Below are 15,021 nucleotides of genomic sequence, written 5' to 3' on the forward strand. Positions count from 1 at the left end.
GTATTTGGCAGAAATAATTTCTTATCTGACTAGCTCTACCGCAAAGTAAAGCATAATCCGAGTTTTATTTAAGACTAGAAATCTGGATCAAATAAAAAAAATCCTTTTCTGCAGAAAACCTTGTGCATTGCTTGCTGGCTTTATCTCTTCATTAAGTCACATTTCTTAATTTCTTGATATATTTGGTTGAACCAATTTCTTTGGTCCTCACATGCTTTCCAGGCTGTTGCAGTTCCATGGCCAGAACTGCACTAAATCTTTGTCGATCTACTACAACTGATACCTCCAATCCCGAATCTCACGGCCAAGGTAAAGTGAATACAGTCTTATCTTCATCATGGTTACATTGGATGTCTTATTGTAATCTCTTTATGCCTTTAATTCTTGAAGTCTATATCTTTCTTCCAAATGTTTGTTTATGATTACACGTTGCAATCCTTTAAAGACCATACATTATTAGATTGTAACTACCCTTCACTGTTGGATTTCCACCTCCCCTGGCTGGAAGTGTGGGCACCTCATGAGATCTCTAATAACAGTATAGAATACACCTACATGTCATTCTTCTCGCCATTGTGTATTCAATGGGTTAAAGATTAATAATACCTTATGATGCAAGTGTTCAAAAGGTTGCGATTGATAGATATACTTTGGTATGAAGTCATGTTGTTTTTAAACTCCCAAGTGCAAATAAGATTCTTTCTTTAAAGGTATGAGAGGTGTTTAGTAATGGAAGTCTCTTGTCTTGATTCTATAGGCCATTTCCCATATGAACAGTGGATTATTTCGTATAAGTCTAGTTCATAATTCTACAAGTCTAATCATTGATACTGAGATCCCAACGAGGGACTTTGTTGTGTCACATTTTTGGGAGATGAACAAACACACAATATAAAAAATACAGCAAAAAGATCAACATTCATCAAGATCCAAATATAGGAAAAACTCGTCTCAAATTTAAGACTTTGAGAGTGAATTTAAGAGTGGCTTTTGGGTAACCATTAGGTTCTTCTTAATCTATGGTAATGGCTGATGGACACAACAGCAAGCCTATTCACCTCCATTGCAGCCACCCTCGGCCAATTCTCTCATAGGAGGGAGACACAACACACAAGATCATATATCCTGCACAGATTTGCCATCATAAACTATACTAATAATCATAATAAAAGAACTCATGAATAGAATTTTGCTCTTTGAATTCAATCTCATTTGTATAGTCTCGACGTTATAGTCGGAATCCAACAAGAAACCAAAGAAAGGGAGTCGTCATGTAGAGGAGGAAGCAACGTAGTGATCACCACGAACTCCTCGCTTCAGTTGGATTGCTTTGCTTTCTTCTGCATCTTCTTCTCCCTCTGTATCTCCATCCTCCGCTTCCTCGCCAACCTCGACGCCTCCTTCCTGTCCCCGCCTTGTATCTGCAATTGCAGCTCCCATCCCCACCGCAACGCCTCGGACGTCTCCCCCGGCGGTCGGACGCTGGCGAGCGTCGGATGGCGGACGAGCGCCGGTGGTGAAGGCTGGCAGAGGCGAAACTCCAGGTCCAGCTTAATGTGATGAGCAGGAGCAGGAGCAGGAGCAGGAGCAGCCGCCGCCTTCTCCAGCTGATGTGAAGTTTCAATCAAGGTTAGTCGCGGAAAGGGAAGAGAAGGTAGGCGAGAAAAAGAAGAACTGCTTCCCTCCTTACTTTTTCTTACCTCCTTGCACCACCGCTTGGGGTTCTTGAACTGCTTCCCCCGAGGCAAGGGAGCCGCGCCTCTCGGCCCGGCGTCGTTGTTCTCGGAACGGTTCCGAGGGACCGAGGGCGGCGGCGCGCTCGACCCGGCGTCGCCGTCCACAGTGTGCGTCTCCTGTCGCGAGGTCGCCAACGCGTCGTCGGGCTCGGAACGATTCCCCAGATCCGAGGGCGGCGCCACGCTCGGGCCGACGTCGTCGACCACAGTATGCCTCCCGTGACCCAAGGTCGCCACGCCGTCGTTGTGCTCAGGACGATTCCCCGGAAGTGAGGGGAGTGCCGCGCTCGACACGGCGTCGTGTTCCACAATATGCCTGTTGTGACCCGAGGTCGCCACCGCTCTCTGCCCTGCTTCGTCTTTGTCGCCGTTGCTCCCAGAAAACGATAATGGAGTCACGGGGCTGGCGGAGCGCGGGCCCCCGCAGCCGTCTCCTCCCCCCTCGTCGGCCGTCGGAGGCGGAGGTTGAGGAACATTATAAGGTAGACTTGGAAGAGTAGGAGGAAGAGTGCGGGGCTTCTTGGTGCCCCAGCTAGACGTGCCGGCGACGAGGGATAAGTTGCTGTGGCGGACTTCGTCCTCGAGGATGAGTTCCTCCAGATCGCACAGAATGCGAGCCACCTCGAGTTCCTTATCGGTCGGCGGCTCCCCCAGCGGCCACATCTCTCGTTCTCTCTCTCTGGCGGCGATGAGAAAGCGGGGGGGGGGGGGGGGGGCAATCGAGAGGGCACGGGCGAGCTCTGGATCGACCGTGCATGGGAAAGAGAAGGGAACTACTTATATAGAAATCCCTAACCTGCGGTCACGTGTAGGATGAATCCTCGTTGAAGTCCGACTCGGACTCCGCCCTTTCTTTCCGGGCTCTCTTGGGATTTAACTGCCAGAGGTTTCGGAACCTTCGACGACTTTTCTTCTTCCAATAATACCCTTCCTACCCACATTACTCGTTTGCCACGTGTCACGATGGACGGATCGGATTCCTCTATACTTGCTCCATAATAACCCAGACGCCTGCGGGACAAAAACGACATAGAACAAGAAGAGTCTCGTTGTATTAGCAGTTCCCTTCTCTTTCCCATGCAGTCGATCCAGCTCGCCCTTGCCCTCTCAATCCCCCCTTCTGTTCCCCCTTCTCATCGCCTCCAGCCTCCGCCGCCCAGACGAAGAAGAGAGAGAGAGAGAGAGAGATGTGGCCGGTGCAGGAGCCGCCGATTGATAAGGAACTGGCTCGCATTCTGTGCGATCTCGACGAATTCCACCTCAAGAACGAATTCCGCCGCAGCAACTTATCCCTCGTCGCCGGCATGCCTAGCTGGGGCACCAAGAAGCCCCGCACTCTTCGTCAGAAACCGCCCGGTCCTCTCCCTCCCCCTCGCCCTACTCTTCCAAGGCCACCTTCTGTCCCTTCCCCTCCCCCTACTCTTCCAAGTCCACCTTCTGTCCCTCCCCCTCCCCCTCCCCCTCCTCTTCCAAGCCCACCTTATAATGTTCCTCCTCCCCCGCCTCCGATAGCCGAAAAGGAGGGAGGAGAGGGCTGCGGGCGCCCGCGCTCCCCCAGCCCCGTGACTTCGTTGTCGTTTCGTGGGAGCAGAGTCGGCGGCGACAACGACGAAGCCGGGCCGAGCGCAGTGGCGACCTCGGATGCAGGCATACGGTGGAAGACGACGCCGGGTCGAACGCGGCGCTGCCCTCACTTCAGGGGAATCGTCCTGAGCACAACGACGCGGTGGCGACCGCGGGTAAGGGTGGCATTCTGTGGAAATTTTATCTACTTATCATGCCCCCGCAACATTAAGCTTCCATCAAGGATGTCGATCTTGGACCGATGAGATGAAAAAAGTTTACGAGCGAGAGGCTTTGTGAGTGAGTCTGCTAGTTGATCAGCTGTATGTACGTGAGAAACACGGAGTTGATGTTTGACAACTTGATTTCGCACGAAGTAGAAGTCAATGACTATGTGTTTCATACGGGAATGGAACACTAGATTAGCACATAAGTAGATAGCTCCAATATTATCACAATATATTGTAGGAATAACTGTGGAGTTGACGTTGAGTTCCTTGAGCAGATTTGTAACCCAATTGAGTTCAACAGCGGCGGTGGTGATGGCACGATATTCAGCTTCAGTTGTAGATCGTGCAACTGCCTTTTGTTTTTTTGAACTTCAACTGATTGAAGTGGTTCCAAGGAAAACAATGTATCTGGACGTAGAAATTCTATCATCAAAGTTCCCTGCCCAATCAGCATCAGCAAAAGCATGGAGATGGAGTGAAGTATTTTTGTAAAGAAAAATGCCATACATCAACTGGAGCTGCGACTGAAGAGTGAGCAGTAGGAAGGGTAATTTGCGAAACGGATGGCCACTCATAAATGTTGTCTTTGTTCTAGTCCTGGACCAAGGATGCCCCCGTGCTTAAATCCTTAACAAGAAAAAAGTTAGGGAAGAATTCAATTGAGGTATTATTTTGTTTACAGAATTGAGAAACGGAAATGAGGTTTCTTTTAATGGTAGGTGCACACAAAACATCATCGAGTGTAAAAGTTGTGGTAAGTGAACTAAGCATTGAGGAACCAGAATGAGTAATAGGAATTCTTTTACCGTCACCGATGATGATATCTTCATTTCCGTCATAGTTGATCAGAGGTGATGTGATGAGAGGCGCCCGATTCCACAATCCAATTGGGTTGGGTAGGAGTTGGAGTAGCCATGAAATTCGCCTGAGGCCACTGTGATGGAGCAGGGAGTCTAGGGCGAGACCGACAGACTTTCGTAGAGTGTCCGACTTTATCACATAGTTGGCAAACGACTCGTTAGTGACTTGTGAAGTCAGGATGCGATGGCTGAAAGTTACCACCTTGATATGGATAAAGGGGGTTTAGTCTGGGCCCCATAGGGCTAGGAGGCAACTTAGCCAAATTGTTGTTGACGTGCTTATTGTACTGGTTGCTCTTCCTCTTGGATTTTTGATTGACCTGAGCTATAATAGGTGGTCCGGGCAACCTATCATCACGCTTCAAGTATGTCTCATAATCGATCAACTTATCATAAAGTTCTTTATACTCGCCTCCTAGGCCATTGAGGATATGGATTAGGACTTCTTCATCACTGAGAGAATGACATATCAAAGCTAAATCATCAATGATAACTTTGATATGTTGTAGATAATCAGCAATAGTACTTCCCTCTTGTTTCGTTTTCATCAGATTGGAGAGAAGTCCGAGCATGCGAGTACGCGAGCGATTTGCCAAAGTTGTTTGTAACTTGCACCATGCTTCTGCAGCACTCGTACATGAGGATATCAGCGGGGCAATGGATCCAGCAACGGAAGCTTAAATAGCTTGAAGGATGAGGCGATCTTGACGTAACCATAGTTTATAGACTGGATTTGGCATTGGACTGGGTTCATCTGGGATGTTGATCATTTCAGATGGACACTGGAGAGAGCCATCAACGTAACCTAGGAGATCATAACCAAATAGAAGATTAGAAAGTTGTGCCCGCTAAGATGCGTAGTTGCCGCCTTTGGATAATTTGAAGGGAATATGGATAATTTGAAGGGAATAAGTGCTGCAGTATTAATGGTGATAAGACTTTGAGAAGTGCTTAGAATTCCTACAGAAATAGGGACAGGAATATCGGAAGAGGAAAATGAAGACATCCCAGATATTTTGTGGCGGTTTAAGTGATCTTTACAAAAGATGTAAAGATATAGGAGGGATGGAGAAGGAGAAAAGTAGATCGATGCGCTGCAAAGGAGGCTGCAGCGATAGTGCAGAGGAGGCTGCAACGATGCACTGTAGAGGAGGCTGCAACGATGCACTATAGAGGAGGCTGCAGTGATGAGCAAGAAATCTGCAGCGATTAGGTGAAAAGAAAGAAAAAAAGCAGCACTTCTCGCTCGAGTGAGATGTGGGAACGAGGAGGAGAGGTCGCTGGCCGAGGAATAGTTGCAAGGACGACGACCACCACGGTAATGTAGGCGAGATTCTTGTGAGGGTAGGAGGTGGCTGCGACACCGAAGGAGAGGTAAGCAGCAGCACTACCCTTTCCAACTGAACAGAAAAGAGAAGGCTTCGACAGAGCTGCCTACATCCACAAGGAAGAAGGCTCTGATACCATGATAAAAATTAAATGAATAATATAGAAAGATAGAAGTTGTAGAAGAAACTATGAAATGTATAAGATGTAATTGTCTAGTTCATTTTGATAGTGAGCTCTTGATAGCTATTTATACACACTCAGTAGGGAGGTTATACATATGGAGGATTTTTCTCAACTGCTTAGAGATTTCCTCAACTGCCTTGAGGAAATCTTATCTACTTATCACTTATGTGTCAAGATCACTGAGCATCAAGACGACATGGAAGACAAACTAATATTGAGTTGACAAAATGATCAATATCGATATATATATATATATATATATATATATATATATATATATATATATATATATATATATATATATATATATATATATATATATATATATATATATTACACCTAATTTTAGTCCATCGATTATCATATAACTGCTGCTCTAATTAATATTAATAGTTTAAACTTTTATCACTTTGTTGGGATATTATGATTTCTTATTATCAGGAAAAAAATATCAATTTACCAAAGATATTAAGATTACTTTTGGGTTTTTTCCTATTTAATTTATCATCATATAGGAAACATAAATATGGATATAATTATAACCAAACACCTACTAGTCATTATTATGACAATAAAAAATGATTCAATAATAAAAATAGTATTTTCATACATAAACAAATTCAACGCCAAATTTGAAGTCATGGGGGCTAAGTATTTTTAGATTTTTGAATATAATATACTTGGAGGACAGGTAATCTAAACAAAAAAGACTTTTATGTAAAGTAAAGAAATCATAAAAATTACCATTTAATTATGCTGTATATATACATCTTCTTCTTGTTTTCCTTCGGACTCAACTTCTTCTCTGCCACCGAATCAGACGAAGGGTGGACGACACAAGGAGGTAAGAGAAAAGGACACATCTCATCGTCATGACGTCTTCTTGATGATGATTTGGTATGGTTGTGCATCTGAAACAGTGCGATGGAAGAAGTGCGCGCGACGATCAATTCGATTTTGGAAGAGCAAGCAACTCTTGAACGAGTGAGTTGTTTCTTCTTGTTCTATAGGATGCCTTTCCATGTTCTTGATGAGGCTAATGGTTCCTCCTCAGGAACTAGAAGCGTGCAGAAGTCGACTTGAGATTCTGAGAGAAAGGAACTCCACGTTCAAAGAAGAGGTTGGTGGATTCTTCCTTCTTCTTTCTTCCCTTCTTGGTTACCTTTTTCTCTTCCTTTTCCGAAAAGGATTCACCTTCGCCGAAATCTCCCTTCAGCTGGCAAAGGCGGCTGCTGATCGCCGTGCACCTGGAACTCCATCTCCGCCAGCCACCGACAGCCGCGTCGGCTCGACAACCGCGTCCGGCCAGCAAATGCAAAGCGCGGGACTGCAAGGTGGCGCCAAGAATGGCGAGGAAGCGCAGGAGGGAGATAGATGAGATGCAGGGGAGAAGAAGATGCATGAAAGCAAGAACACTTCAAGTAATGCAGCCAAAGGAAGTAGCAGAACTGATTCATACCAATAGGTTGTAATCTTCCAGCAATTGTCTCAACATAGCAAAGGTGTCAACGCCTTGGATTTCTAAACTGTCAGAGACGAAACGTACTGCATTACCAAGTGTTCTTGTTTTTGCTGGTATGAGGCTTCTTGGAAGACAAACTTTGAACCAAACTAGTCAAACGATTGTTCTTGTTTTTGCTGGTGCGAGGCTTCTTGAAAGACAAACTTTGAACTAAAGTAGTCAAACAACTGTTATTGTTTTTGTTGGTGTGAAGCTTCTTGAAAGACAAATTTGATCCAAAGTAGTCAAACAACTGTTCTTGTTTCTGTTGGTGTGAGGCTTCTTGAAAGACAAATTTGATCCAAAGCAGTCAAATAACTGTTCTTGTTTTTGTTGGTGTGAGGCTTCTTGAAAGACAAATTTGATCCAAAGTCGTCAAGACTATCACCAGAAATTACTAAAAGCTATCGAATTACTCCATGTTGAGATTTACTTGGACAACACCTTACTCTAATGCCATGTTGAGATTTTTAATCAGATGTCAGAACAGCTATATATACACAGAGATTAAACAGCTATATATAGACATCGCTGATATTGAGTTGACATTCATATAGACATCACTGATATATTGATGTATCGAATTAACAAGATGTGTGTCTAACGATAGATGTGATATGACAGCACATTATCCACATGTTAATTCAAAGCATTATTTGACCAAAGCAAAGACTATATCATAGCAGCCCATTTACCTCAACCTAAATCCTAATAAGACTCGCATTAGGACAACCTACACATAAATAGGAGCGGCCACCAAGTAAGGAGGGTACAACAATCCTATAAGAAAAGTACTAGTTTGACATGACCTAGAAGAAAAGTCCTTAAACACCTAAATACTTGAGGTAGACTATACCCTATAAAATAAGAATGTGCCCCCATCTAAGGGTATCTCAAAAGCATTCAAGTCGTGCCCCCTCTTGAGAAGCCAATCGGTCCTAAGCTGAGAGGAGAAGAGAGAGAGGAAGCGGTTTGCAAGTTCTGCAGTCCTTCTTGTCTACAACAACATTACTATAGAGATCTTTTCCAACTTGTTGTCAACCTTAATAGCATCTAAAAAGGCCTTTAGCAATAACAAGAAGAACAAGAACAAGAACAAGAGCCAAGAGACAACCAAGAAGTCCCACAGCCAGCCCTAGTTCCAGCTTGCGCCAAGAGTGGAGAGAAGAGGAGTTTCAAAAAGGATTTTGCCCTCCAGTCACGGCCCCTTCCTCCTCAAGAATCCTTACTCTAATGCCATGTAAGGATTCTTGAAAGACAAATGTGAACTAAAGTAGTCAAGCCTATCACCAGAAAACACTTGAAGCTAACTACTAGTAATGAAACTATATACTGCCACAAGTAATGTTACAAGACTGGTCGATTACTATGGATCATCACAAGTAACTACCATAATATCGTGGGACGTTGTATTTTCAATCCTTCTGCTGTCTCAAAAGCCATATCAAAACACAAATTTTAGAATTTCCAAAAGCCATTACCAACTCCTGTTCAGGCACATAAGAAGCTCCCTAGATAACTAAGCAAAAAGACTCCAAAAATGTCCCTGATGCTCCAATAATAATCCACTTAAAACAAAATGCAGTAGCATGCAATCGCACGTAATCCAAGTTAAACACATGTTACAAACCTGCCACAGAGATTAGGAGTTTGGCAGAGGGATTGGTGTATCTTAATCCAAGATGCAAGCAAACTTTACATTCGTACTCATAGTCCCCACGAGAACACAATACAGGGGCTCTTCACTGTGTGAGCAACTTGGAGTCGCAAGCCACAATCTTCACTCTCTTGACTTGGTCGTGGCAGTCCTCGCTTTTGAAAACTGCATCTTGCAAGATGAATGTCCACACATTATCACAGAACCTATAGGTATGCAGATGACCCTGTAGAACAGTCTTGAGAAAATAAGGTTTCTTGATTACCAGGTTTAATCAGAAAAAACGGCAAAAATTAAACATGAGGGCATGATAATGGTTTGATTTTATTCTATAACATCCGTAATATTGGTCTAGCAGTGGGAGCTTATATATTGAGCAGAGAATAGGGAAGCCAACCATGGGCATACTTGGCATCTATCATGGGATTTGCATAGCAGAAAGTGCAGTATGGGCAATTATAATATCAATAAACTACAGAATATTACTTAAGGGTCAAAATAACCACCTAATGATCGGATAGCTGTAAATGAAATAAATCTTCACATGATAAAAGGAACTGATGGACCTGAAAGATTGATAAGGGAAAAAAAGGGAACTTCAGGCTTAAGAGGCAAGCAGTTGTACATACAAAGCAAAACTGCACGATAGGAACTCCCCTTTCAATAGCTCCATATGCATAATTTAGTTAATCCAGGTAAGATCAGAAATAAAATATGTCTTTTACCACTTAACTAGGATAATTTAGTGCAGAATTGGAGTATTGCATATTGCATGAGTGCAGGCGCACAGTGACCTACAGTATCTGCAGACAAGACGAGAATACTTGGTACTCATGACACACAACAGTATGTTCAGTCAGTCAAACTTTCCATTCTGGTAGACTTGAATAAGCAAGATCAACTCATCTTCAGAAAAAATCATGCACATTTCAGAAATTTAGAAGGAAAGAAAAGTTCTTAACTAGTAGAAAACAGAAAGTCCTGAAAACAAGGTTTAGCAGCAAATCAGTTGATTCATTATATGTGCTGAATACATGCATATACCACATAGATAACTATTGAACCATATATATAAATTACCCAGAGATAGAATGTACTCGAGTAGAAAGATTGTTTCTTAGTCTCAAACAACCTCGGAATAAAAGATACAAGAGAGTACGGGGTAAAAGGACTTGACGGGTTAATTTAACAATTACCATTGATCTAGAATTTTTCATGGGATTTTAGAGTGTCAACTTAAAATACAAAAGTAATGTCATGAAGTGATCACGGGGAACAAATGAATGACTCCTAAAACATGTCAACAAACTAAACACATCAAACACGTAGAGAGAGTATGATATCATAAACACACGAATCCTTTGGGTTAATGCTTCTTTAAAAGGTTCATGCTCAAGTTTCAGATGCTAAGATAATCAAAGAAGCAATCAGCGGCAATGGTTTCGGGTGCTCACACAGACTAAAACCCAATTTGACCCGAAAAAGCTATGCTTCATCTGCTATTTAAGGCCCAAGATTTGACTGAAGTCGAAGCACAGAAAGTAACGTACATATCAGCCAGAGCCTCGTCTACTATTTCTCATTAATCACACAAGTTCAAGTCCAAGCGATGCCTGAACAGAGAGAATGAAAGCTATGTGATTTGATGAATATGTCCAAGAAGGTTCAGATTTCTTTTGGAAGAGTCCAGAGTCAGACCCAGTCCAGGATATTGGACTTTTTATGGGAATGGCATGACTGGGCGTGCAACATGCCAAGTTCAATTTTGGTAGAAGTTGAATGAAAAAAGAAAAAGATTCATGACTTGCTCTTGTATTCTTATGACAAATCTTTTAGTAATATTTTCTAATCCACAAGTATATAACTAATATAACAAATTACAGAAGAATACCTTTAGTAATGAAATTTGTGTAAATATTCATTCAGTGATTTAAATGACACAACTAGCAATTAAAATATGAGATCACAACTAGCAATTAAAATATTTAAATGACTAGAATGATCCAGAGGCATATGTGCTCACAAGCATGGAGAACAACCAATTCTGGATGATGATGATTAGCATGGTCCAGAGGCATATATGATCACAAGCACGGATTGCCTTACTGAGGGAATAACCAATTGTGGATGATGACTAGCACAATCCAGAGGCAATAAATTAGCAATGAAGATATGTGATCACATGCACATATTGCCTTACTCGGAGAGAACCAATTTGCACAGCATGTATTGGCAAAAAGAAAAGAGATACTTGATGCTTAGTGAGGCTGGAAGAAAGAAAATCCCTAGAGCTACTTGATGCTTCTTTCAATGAGAATGAGAGGCGTAAAGTTTGCTAGGGTAGCAGTACACTTCCCCAAGTTGATTGTTGAAAAGGTTCTAAGTATTCTTAAAAAAGATGCTTCTAGTTTGCTTCAACATTCACAACTATATTTAATGCAGTTTTTCTGTTCAATCGGAAGAAAGGACAAACTTCAAGTCAATTGGTATCTTTCATCCATCAAAATTTATCTGTTGGAAATTTTAGGTTGAGTAATAGAATGTGAATCTTGCATAATTTGTTTCAATAAAAAATTGTTAAAAACAGATGAAGGTTCAGCAGCAAAAGCATTTGGAATGAGAAATGATATTTCCTTGATATAATATTAAACTGGTCTTCGTAAGACCCTTGGCCACAAATTAAGTTCCTTTGGTCCCTATTCGTCGCAATTAACTGAATCAAGGCATTGGCCTAATGGTTGACATCCAATTTATTTTGAAAGATTTTGGGTTCAAATACTTGTAATGGTGATGTCGAAGAATTTGAGCTATATAATTTTATAGCTTGAGATCCATCTACCACTCTCCAGTATTAAAATGAAACACAGAAACTCATGAGTCAAGACCTCAGACAGATGTCACACTTAATATTTAGTGAGATAATAACACATTGGTCGTATGACATGTTGACACTAAAAGGTTAAAGACAAAACTATTGTTAGAAGAATCAACTGTTGTCAATGTTAAATTAAAATATGAAATAAAAATTAATTTTAAAGAAGCAACAAAAGTAAAAGAGGCAATCAGAGGCACAAGTGAACTGGATATACATGACAAAGAATATGCCTAATAACAAAAGTTTACCTTAATCGAAACCTTGCTCTTGACTTGCGTCTCCAAGGCATCTGTCATAGACTGTGCGGAGAACAAATTCAAAGGAAAAAGAACTTAAAAGCATGACTGCTAAAATCTCCAAAAGAAATTTGTCCAGGGTTTAACTTAAATTTACCTTATCAAACTGCATAAGGACTTGGATAGCTAGCTCCGGGCTCAACGTACCGCTGGAAACCATCTCATCTAGGGTTTCTGTCAAGCACATGCCAATGGAGGACCTTCGGTACAATTCAAATGTGGCCATGGCCTATTCTAGCACTCCAATTAGCAAAATTTATTTAGTAACAAAAGCTCAGGATTTCAAAACAAAGAAAAGCAAAAAGGCAACAATAAACAACTAGAAACAAAGAATGGGCTGGTATATTTTATTTTTTCTATTAAGTTGAGGTAGCAACTCTTTAACATATTAGAAATTGACCTGTCGCAGAAGATTAACACCATAAATAACAATAATAAAAACCACTGGAAAGACTTGACAGCAAAAGGATGCTTTATATAATAAATGAGGGCTTCGGAATAACGACCGGCTCAAGAAGAAAAGTGAAAATTGTAAGAAAGAAAGGGGGAAGTAGATATCGCACTTCCCTATGCCATGAAAGAGGCATTGACATAACAGCAAGCAAATGTTTAAAACAGCAACCCAATTAGTAGACAATGTCAATTAGGAAAAGTTTTTCTAAATACATCTTTGATATAGTTGAAGCATATTCCCAGAGCAAAGCCCGTCAGAGCATAATTACTTGCCGAATCAAGTAAGAAAGAGATGCTCTTTCATCCAAAGAATAAACAGAAGAACGAATCCCCTTTTACATGGTAAAGTAGGATGGAGATAAAGACATGCATGAAACAAGCAACAGATCTTTGGTCTTCTAGACAATAAAAACAAAAAAAATATTTGTGTTTTATCTTCTGTTTTACAGAACGTGTTTGGCAGTCACATCTTCATAACATGGACAGGCACAACCTAGAGCTTCTATCTTTAATCTCCTTGTGCATACATGAATTATGTTTCAACAATCGTTATGTGCACATTAGGCATTTGTAAATCAAGAAGCCAAGCAAATCCAGTTATAAAAATTTAAGTGACTAATAAAGATCTATGATGGACATTTTACAATGCAGACACGTGCAATTTTGAGTTTAGAATGGCAATTAAATTAGAGAACATCGTATCAATAATGTCATAAAACCATACCAGTTCTAAAAATGTAACCACACTTAAGTTTAAACATCACAGAGCATATACAACCATGGGGTTTACTGAATATGAGTAGGTGAAAATACTTGTTTGAATTGGCACTTCCTCCATCATGATTACAAGCATCATGATCAAAATTATGTAAAGAAAGCTAGATAATATAAAATCTTCATCCTTCAATATACCATGTGCTTCGTCCTCTAAAAACCACTCATAAGCCTCCAGTCATCACATGTCAAAATAGTAACCAAATAATGGCAAACCAATCAGAGACTTGAATACAATAAGGATCGCGTTTTTTGCGAATGTAGTATCATATGCCACGATCTCGCAGCAAAGACTAACTCTATCGAGTCTAAAAAGAAACCGTAATTAACATTAAGTAGTCGAACAACACAAAGAACCACAAATCAAACGCTACAACCGAGACATCTTCCCAAACCCATCAAATCAAAGCATAGTTGGCTTTTTTTGGGTCATCCAAATCGAACTAACGCCAAACCAAAATCCACGACCAAAAAAAACAAAATAAGAACTAAAACAAGGGGCTTCCGTTCCCGCGAGTAAGACGGAGGAAAAGGGAGAAGAAACGGAAGGAAATGACCTCGGATCGCGAGATCTCGAGCTAAAACTCGAATGCCGAAACCCTAATCGCCTCAGGACGAGGACGGGGCCGGATTCCCAGGGGCTTGGGGCGATGGTCAAAGAGAGCTCGGCACGAGGGCGAGCTCGAAGAAGGAGAGGAAGAGAGGAACGCAGCGAGAGATCGGCGTCCAACGGGGGATTTCAAACGGAGGATTATATAAGCGATGGCATCGGAGAGGAAGATATATACATAGAGAGAAAAAGGACGCCTGGAGGGACTCTTTAATTTCATCGTTCGCACACTAAATCTGTGCGGTGGGAAGATCCACCGTCCGTTTGATCAATCTAATCGATCCTGGACGTCCGAGCTCAGTGATGCGATCATGCGTGGCTCTTGGACGCATGACTGCGACCCCGAGTCGACCCGGGTCGACTCTGTAGCAGTGCTGCAAACTCGGACGAGTAGGTCGACTCGAATCGGGCGTCAGGTTATTGTGGACAAGAAAAGCCATAAATATAAACCACAAGTCAAACTGGGTTTAGACATTTGCAACGAGTTCTCTATAACGGCTTTGGTGGCCGCATGGTTTCCATAAGAATCGTTGTCTTGGTGTATGCAAAATGCTTGGAATGAATATACCTTTGTCATCGGCCCGTCCAACTCCGATGACCACTGCGCATGCCCACCGTTGTGGTGGCGCAGGCGGTGATGACGATGTCAACGACCCGTCCCGCCGCAAGCAGAGCACACAGTCGACACCGACCCCGTATTTCCGGCGGAGGAGGAAGACGAAAAAGATGGCGTTGGTATTCCACCTACGCAAGCGCCAAGGAACAACAGACAAGCGCCAAGTACGAAGGGGCGGCTCCAGGAGGAAAGCACAACAGACAAGGAGAAGCAGTGGGGAGACGAATTGGACCGGGGAACAGGCGAACAAGGAGGAGGAGGAGGGAGAAGAAGGTGCCGCGGAGGCACCAACGGCGTCAGGAGGAGCGGTCGAGGGGACTCGGGAAGCATAATACTAG

The 15,021-nt window shown here is 42.3% G+C and overlaps 1 protein-coding gene across 3 annotated transcripts; it reads right to left on the minus strand.

Moving 5' to 3' along the window:
• Positions 1-8,932: 8,932 nt before the first annotated feature.
• On the minus strand, positions 8,933-14,989 carry LOC135583881 (transcription initiation factor IIA subunit 2-like). 3 transcript variants are annotated; one of them, XM_065092453.1, is made up of 4 exons: positions 14,636-14,989; positions 12,328-12,459; positions 12,183-12,233; positions 8,933-9,285 (listed from the first exon to the last, which is right to left on the minus strand). In XM_065092453.1, the coding sequence occupies exons 1-4, from the start codon at positions 14,642-14,644 to the stop codon at positions 9,145-9,147; spliced, it is 333 nt and encodes a 110-aa protein (XP_064948525.1). In that variant the 5' UTR covers positions 14,645-14,989; the 3' UTR covers positions 8,933-9,144. The 3 variants fall into 3 exon arrangements, with proteins under 3 accessions (XP_064948525.1, XP_064948528.1, XP_064948527.1); XM_065092456.1 differs by lacking the exon at positions 14,636-14,989 and adding an exon at positions 14,015-14,245 and having other exon boundaries at positions 12,328-12,464; XM_065092455.1 differs by lacking the exon at positions 14,636-14,989 and adding an exon at positions 14,015-14,235.
• Between the last annotated feature and the right edge of the window lie 32 nt (positions 14,990-15,021).

The sequence above is a fragment of the Musa acuminata genome, chromosome BXJ2-1, assembly GCF_036884655.1.
Source record: "Musa acuminata AAA Group cultivar baxijiao chromosome BXJ2-1, Cavendish_Baxijiao_AAA, whole genome shotgun sequence".
In the NCBI taxonomy this organism is placed as follows: Eukaryota; Viridiplantae; Streptophyta; class Magnoliopsida; order Zingiberales; family Musaceae; genus Musa; species Musa acuminata.